The sequence below is a fragment of the Boleophthalmus pectinirostris genome, unplaced genomic scaffold, assembly GCF_026225935.1.
Source record: "Boleophthalmus pectinirostris isolate CB_2022bp ecotype Guang Dong unplaced genomic scaffold, ASM2622593v1 HiC_scaffold_18, whole genome shotgun sequence".
NCBI classification, from domain to species: Eukaryota; Metazoa; Chordata; class Actinopteri; order Gobiiformes; family Gobiidae; genus Boleophthalmus; species Boleophthalmus pectinirostris.
This window is the reverse complement of record NW_026571133.1, coordinates 15,048,924-15,056,753: the sequence shown is the minus strand read 5'-3', so window position 1 is coordinate 15,056,753 and position 7,830 is coordinate 15,048,924. Positions and strand designations below refer to the sequence as shown.

The 7,830-nt window shown below is 37.7% G+C and overlaps 1 protein-coding gene across 1 annotated transcript in view; it reads left to right on the top strand.

Moving 5' to 3' along the window:
* The first annotated feature begins 3,179 nt into the window (after positions 1-3,179).
* Positions 3,180-7,830, top strand: part of slc38a4 (solute carrier family 38 member 4) — a 46,988-nt gene continuing 42,337 nt past the window's right edge. Inside the window, exon 1 of the mRNA XM_020926410.2 lies at positions 3,180-3,289. Within this exon, the coding sequence (XP_020782069.2) occupies positions 3,207-3,289 (83 nt within the window). The 5' untranslated portion in view covers positions 3,180-3,206. The remainder of the gene's footprint in view (positions 3,290-7,830) is intronic.

Genomic DNA, 7,830 nt, shown 5'->3' with positions numbered 1-7,830 from the left:
GATTTCACTCCAGATCCATAAAAATAGACAGTTCCTGGATTGGGTTATAGCGTTGAGCTGGAGCGTGACTTGGCCAACGTGATGTGGACTGCAGCTCCAGCTCTGCAGTCTTCTATTTTCATATTCATAAAGTATTCAGCACACACAGGACAGAAATATAGACCTGCTCGAACACTCGGGTTTGGAGGTAGGAAAGGTAAACAAAATTTAAGATTTTCAGTCAGTATAGCAGCTTTAAAACTGTGGATGTGCATTGCACAGATTAGTGAACATGAAAAATGTGTCCATATAAAACTCATAACATTACACAAAATTATAAATAAATCTAACTGCTGTACATTTTACATTTTTACTCTAATTCTAATCAGTGTGAAAACTGAATAACAAAAGCCTACCTAGCTAGATGTGTTGTGACCAAACCCCAACGGATGGTGAAAATACTTACATACTGAATCTATTTTGTATTTATTCCCTTGAGATATTCAAGAATTAGTCTTTAGAGAAAAAGGGCATTGCCAAGAAATAAACAGCTATATAAGCCCTCAAATACATGACCAATTGTACATTGTATCATTTGTATCTTGTATTAAAGGTGCATTGTGTAACTTTTCTGGTAGAGGGTTCGGCACCTGCTTGTTTCATGTCCTTGCTTTGTCTGGAATGAACAATATGACGACCAACATTTATTAAATTACAAGTCGTTTTATAGCTCAAAGCAGGCATTCTGACTGTGAGCGGGGTTACCTCTCCACAGATCTGAGTTGTAACATGGTCTGGTTTGATCTCAATGAAGATAGAAATGTTTAATGTCCGCCAAATGCCAGAAAAGCATTTGATGGACCCTCCATCCAGAAAAGTTACACAATGCAGCTTCAATTTGAAAAGTGCGTCTAGTCTCATCGGTTAACACAGCTCTGTACCTTTAAAACACAATTACTGCAAACTGGGAGTGTTTTTTTTCCCTGAATGTGGTGAGAATAGGGAATGTAAACAAACTATGACAAAGATACAGCCAAACCAAGTCAAATAAACTTTGAATTCAGACATTTCCAAGTTGGTAAACCATCTAAACTCTATAGATTAGGGCTAAAGTGAAACACATGAGAGTGGTCATAAACAGGAAACAAACAGTGCCTTTTGCTATTGGCATCTCCAGAAAAAAGTGGTGATGTGGAGAACTTTGTATTGCAGTTTTGGAGACTTTCTGACCAATTAAGTTCTGTTATTTATATTTGTAACTGGTTCATATATACACTATAACTATATAATTACACAAAATTGTCCTTTTGTTTTTACAGTTTTTTTTTCATAGCTGGAGTTTGATTTACTGTGCACCCTTGGTCTTCCAGGCTCTTCTTCTGTGTTTTGGTTTCTTTTTTGTGTGGCTCCAACTATAATCTCTTCACTTTTACATCCAGTATTAGGATGATTTAAATCCTTTTGTTATTAATTTATTTACATCCATAATTATATTTTATCTGTATTTAAGTTCATGTTGAGCTCTGATGTTGCTTTGTTGTTTTAATTTTTTTCATGTGAAGATGTGTGGGGAGATGCTAACCCATGCATTGCCTTCTCCCCCTTAGTTTGGGCTGGCAATAGCTGCACATGTTCATCATATTTTCTTTTATTTTGAACCAGATTAAATGGAGAGTCCTTAATGCACCACAAGCTTCACAAAACAACAGAAGCAGAAGTCCACTGGTCACATATATTAAACCTTTATTGTAGGTAGGTCGATTGAGAACCAGTTCTCATTTACAACAATAACTTGTTAAATGTTTTTAGCAATGATTTGTGAATATATTTTCTGGAACATTGTCCTTTGTGTGTGTTGGTCAAAAAATATTTTTTACTTCAGGTTTCATTGTGATAGTTCCTGTTTCTCTTCATTCAGACTTTTGGATGACATTAGTGGCAATATTGGTGGACAGCATCATTTTGTATACATTCTCAGAGTGTAGGCTACATGCTTGGAGTCACATAGACAAACTTAAGAAGATAGTTTAGACTCCTCTCAACTGGCAGTTGTGACGCAGGGGTCAGACCTGGGGTCAAAACCGCCACAGAACAGACTCTAAAGATGACCCAGTCTGGACTTGCTCAAACCAGTGACATGAGAGAGAAACAGGCACAGCATCTGAGTGGGCAACCAGCAGAGTCATAAAGCAAAAGACAGTAATAAAGAATTAAAAACAAACATGCATTATATAAAATTATTAAGTAGTATAATGTTAAGTAAGGTCTCAGGATAACACACAAAAAGGACACAAATAAACTGGTTATAGTGGATGTTACAGCAAGTTTTTCAATCAACATTACTTAGATTTTTTGTCTTCTTCTTTTGTAGTGAATGTTCTGAAATCATATGAGCAAAAAATGATTTTCAATTCCCCTATTCTTGCACTCGAGTGAAAAAAATATTGCCATAGAGATAAACTAAATATTCAGTCTTTTGAAATGGAAAGCACAATGTCACATATGGCCGGTCACTTTCTTGTTTTGTGTTTCTATTGCGTCTATGTCCCTAGACACGCTGTGTTTATTATGTTGTGTTGCAGCTGTTTGTGCTCCAACCCATGACACATTTTACTCTGGGAAAATAAAGTGAATTCTGATATCAGGAGGAAGAAGAAACCCATGAAAAGAATCTTGTGAAAGCAATACCAACAGTGGCCACTAATCAACAACAGTAGAGAAAGTTCTGGTGCAGTTCACCCTCATTCACCACCATCATGTCAAACATGAGCTCCTCCGGTTTGGTCATTCAGAAACATATTATAAGATGGGCTAAGAATCAAGAATAATTTATAGCCAACATTTTATACTGGGTGTACTATCCAACAACTCAACCCTCTAAATTTAGGCCATTACAAATGTTATATTCTGTTATCCCGCACTAGTAGTTCTCTTCATTGGCAAATTCAGTTTCATTCCAATTCATCATCAGTCAATTTTATTTCTGTAGAGCGATTCGTTGTAGACTATTGTAAAGTAAACCAATATCGGTGAAAATCAAATCATTGAACGTGCCCTGAGAGTGCCCAGTCGCGCGTGTTAAAAGTATGGCACGTCTCTGGCATCGTTGGACGCTTCTTACGGCTGTTGGAGGCTGTGGGGAGGACCGGGAGCCCCCAGCAGCGCGCGCTGGTGTAACACGACGCTCATCACATGGCCATGGAAATTTCCACTCCGCCGCTTGTTAAATGGGAAGGGTCTCCAAGTCTGCTTTTCACTCGTGCGCCTCCTCCTCCGCCTGCTGCAGCTGTCCGACACGCTCACACGTTGGGTAAGCTCTCTCTCTCTCTATGTAACTTAATTTTTTTTTCTAAGCAAGTTTGTGTATGTTTTGAAGGCAACCACTACATTTAATTACGTTGAAGCGCAGAGATTAATTGATATATTTAGACTGGGTTTGGCAAAGATGCAAGAATGGCATATTTCTGTGCGCAGGGTTTGCTCAACCATCATCATTCACCTGTATGAGTGAAAACCAGCATTTTTTTCTCATGTACCCTTAAGGCTACAAAACGAGAGTGTTTTCGGCATAATACATACATCAGTGTGTTATCTGCAATAGCCACGAGCAACAGTAGCGGTGTCGGAGCGCTTCCTCAAGGGTGGTGCCTCTGCCTCAAGTCAACATATAGCTGCGTTAAGCGCCAAACACGCGACTTCTACTTGTAGCCGCAAATTCCTGCCTTTATTGTATTCCTGGCATCCTTTAATGCTTCCGTATGATTCCCAGTGGACCGCGCGTGCTTGCTGGCGCTCAGTTGATCATTTGAACACATTGTGCGTAAAAGCCCCGTCGCATGGCTATGTTTTGTTTTCCACGCGTGCCGCCTTTCCGCGTTTTGAGTGGGGATGTGGACACAAAGGCATGTTATAATAATGGAATCAGACGAGCATCGGTTTCACTGTGAGACTAACATAAACTGCGACCTGTTACGGGAGTTTCGGCCTTTGTTGCGCGGGGGACAGTGTAGATATGTAAATGTATGCATATGAGAGATTTATGTAACAGCTATTAGTGAGGTGAGGTGGGCCCATAGCAGCTCTCAGGGCTCGTGTGGGGACCGAGGGAACGTACGCGGAGCTGCAATATTGTGAGTGCACTGTAGAAATGTGCAACGCTCATAAATCACTCAAAGCTGCTGGTGGGAGTTGGTCGGTTTTCAGTTTGCTTTAGCCAACAGAGGAGTGCGCATGTGTCTTTTATTTACTTTTATTTACTTTAAAGGGGTAGATTAGTTTTGTTTTTGCAGATGCATAAATTCCCTTGTTTTGGGTGAGTTTGGCGCAGTGCCACAGAGCAGTTCCACAGAGCAATGCTGCACAGAGATAAAAATTATTAAAAGCTGACATATTTGCACAATTTGATGACTCATGATACAACATTTAATTAAGTGTGATCATCTGTTATTAAACCCTTTTTAATTGTAAGACATCAAAAATAGCAAAATTTCTACTTATAATCTGTCAACCAAATTGTATTGTAGGCTACAGTAAACTGCTTCTCCAATCTTCATAAGTTTGGACAAATCACTCCTCTTGAACATATATTTTTAGTTCATAGTACCTATTTGGTAGTAGTAGTAAGTCAGTACTTCAAAGATGAGGAAGTACATTTGCCACAGAACAGGATGCTTTGTGTAAGTACACGTGGCCAACAGTAGAAGTATCCAAAATTGTCATGTTGATTTATTATTAACACTTTGGCATGTAATTGTAAATTCTTAATATTCTTCACTCACATTGCTATTGACAGATTTATGATAAAACTAATATTTAAAAAAAATGGATGCTCATGTTCAAGTATCAATACTGAATAAAAATAACAAAATGGAGAGTTTTTGAACAATGTTGATGCATAAAACTGCATGGAACTACTAAAGAGAATACAAATATTTATTATAGTGGTAATGAGTATCAGTTTTTTTCCCTTCGTATAAAACTTTTAGTAACGTGACAACACTACTGACTAGATGTATGAATTTGCATCTTTTTCCTAAATTATCATCTTAATTGTGACCTAAGAGACCTAAGACAGCTTGTAAAGGCATGACTACATTTAGATATATTTTAATATTTGCATTGGCATACAGGATTTACAGCATTTGAACTTTTCCCTGAAGCTGTTACCAGGTGCAGCTAGCCACCCTTCTTTCCCATCTCCTTGCATGCAACTATACGTTCAAATTGTTATATCAAAGTAAACTGAAGCTTGCTAATATTCCCATACAGCAATAAGGAAAATATAGGTTGTTACTTTACACCTAAAGCTCTGGGCAGCCCCACTTTAATTGTTTCCAGATATAGTTTTAGGTTACATTCCTGGTTTAGCTCCTATTTTTAGTGTGTCTCACGCTTAAACTGTCAGAAGATATCAGGATGACCATCTGGTACAGTAAGGGTTCAAAAGTCATTTAAACTTAAAATAACATTTAAAGAGCAGGGTTTAGTTCTTTGTAAAAGAAAAAAAAAAAAGACATGCATCTTCTTCTTCTTTGCCCAACCACAATGGCAGAAGTTGATTTTACTCCGAATGCCCTTACACAACTTATTTAGGCAAAGCTTGGGAATGGGTCTGCGCTATCTAAGGTGCCATACCTGCTGTCTCCATGGAGATGTGTTTTCTTTGTCTTGTTTGTCTATCATACATTTATTCAATCATAAGCATGTGTTTTGACTACAGATACCTTAAAAACTAGCATACTAGCTTACAGTGAGCAGATATGCCTATCCAGACCTGATCTGTAACTTGGCTTGGTGATGCCAACTGTTTTTCTCCATGGTGACAGATAAGTTTAATGCCACTGCTTAACATTGCGGCAGGTAAAGCAATAACATCTCCATAGAGACAAGAAGGTGGTGACGGACTCTCAACATGTAATGTACAAGCTTCCGATGAACATTCATTTACAATAATTAGCTAATTAATAATTAACTATAACATATACTGTTGCATTTTATTACACCTTTGGGTCTTTTGTACTTGTTGCTACTTGTTTGCTCTTCTATCTGACCACACGCTGCAGATGAGGTGCTTCTGACCGAAAACAAAGCTTGCATTGAGTTTGGAAAACATGTCTCCAGCTCTGGCTCCAAATGGTGCAGGAATTTCCATCATCACTCTCCTGACTATGAGGCCTAAAAATACAGCAGGCCCCACAGTACAAGCACACTAGTACTCCTTACTTTTAACTTGTTACGTAACTCAATCTTTAAGGCCTCCCTGTACTGTGCTCCACCTATGACTGTTAAATAAATAGCTTTAAGTCTCTACCCACTGTCTCTGGGTAACATGCTGATTGATTGAGGTCTAAGCTGAGCTGCTGCTGTAGACTTATATTTCACAGAACGTGTGTGGACAGGACCAGGACACTACAGCAAGAGAATAGGACTTCTGGCAATCTGACAAAAAAAATAAATAATGTGAGATTGAGAGGTTGCTGAATTGCAAAAACTTACAGTGCTGTGTCTAACATATGTATTAATTAAATGACTTTGCCTGCAGCTTTTAGCTTATTCTTAAAAGGCCTGTAAAGCGGTGTACTTCAATGGACAGTTGGTCTGACTCTTCATTATGAATTAGGGCAATTTTAGAGTTACCAAAATTCGAAGTCTATATACTAATATTATTATTAAATATGTCAGAAGTCTCAAATGACATAATGCGTTGAAAACCTGCACAGCATGTTTATAATTTATAAATATAGGGCCTCCGCTATGAGACGATCTGGAACCACCTGATGCCCTATATGCATATTTTAACAGAGTTATATAAGGAGCATCAATCATTCAATCTAATATAGAACACGTCAAGCCGCAGGGTATGGGCACTGACGTATGAAGAAAATCTACTGCCAGTTAACATTGAGCTACAGATGTGATTAATGCTGAGCTGTGTTTCAACAGTTTCACATGTGGCTGTAGTGCTGAAATCTTTTTTTTTTTTTTTTTTTTTTTTGTCTTGTGGCTGCTGTCTCATTCTTTGTTGCGGCTTCTGGAAAAAAAAAAAGTGCTTCTAGAGAGTTCTCGCAGGTTCCATCAGTGAGTGTGCATTGTTTGGTCTGTGCTCATATTAATCCCTATTAATCCCTGGTTATAGTTTCCTAGAGAGGGAAAGAATAGACCAAAAAGTACTGTAAAGAAAAGTAAAATCTAGGAAAAGAAATCTAGAAGTTGGTGTTGTTCTAGTAATGACAGTATCATGGACAAATGCAATCCAACTAAGACTAGAGTCACTTTAGGTTTTTAAATCAGCTCTTAAAACTCACCTGTTCATTTTAGCTTTTCACTGTGATTAATGTTAAACTTTTTAGTGTCTGGTGTGTTTTTATGTGTCTATTTTACCTATTACTTTTTATGATTATTGTGGTGTTCTGTGGTCAACTGTGTTGTTTTTAAAGTGCCTTAGAAATAAAGCTGGAATGAATTGGATAAATTACATCTGTTTAAAAAGTTTTATAAGAACCAATATCAGCAAATTACAATATTTTACAAGAAATCAAAAATATGGACAAACTCATATCTCTACTAAAATGTGTGGAATTCTTGTATAAATTTACAAGTTAATTTTTGAGTCTAACAATATGCACTTCTAAAGAGAATGCTACCATACCAGTGCATCACAATTACTTTTTTTTTCTCCAAAATCATGCAGTACTAATTCTAATACTTAACAAGTTTATTACTAATTACTGCCCCGTTATGTTTAAACCATCAAATCCATTCTTGAGGTTTGTCATTTACAGTTGAGGCCACTCTGGGACAGGTATGAACACCTGTCTTGTAGGGGGGTGTGACCTGTGTGTGGATCCTGCT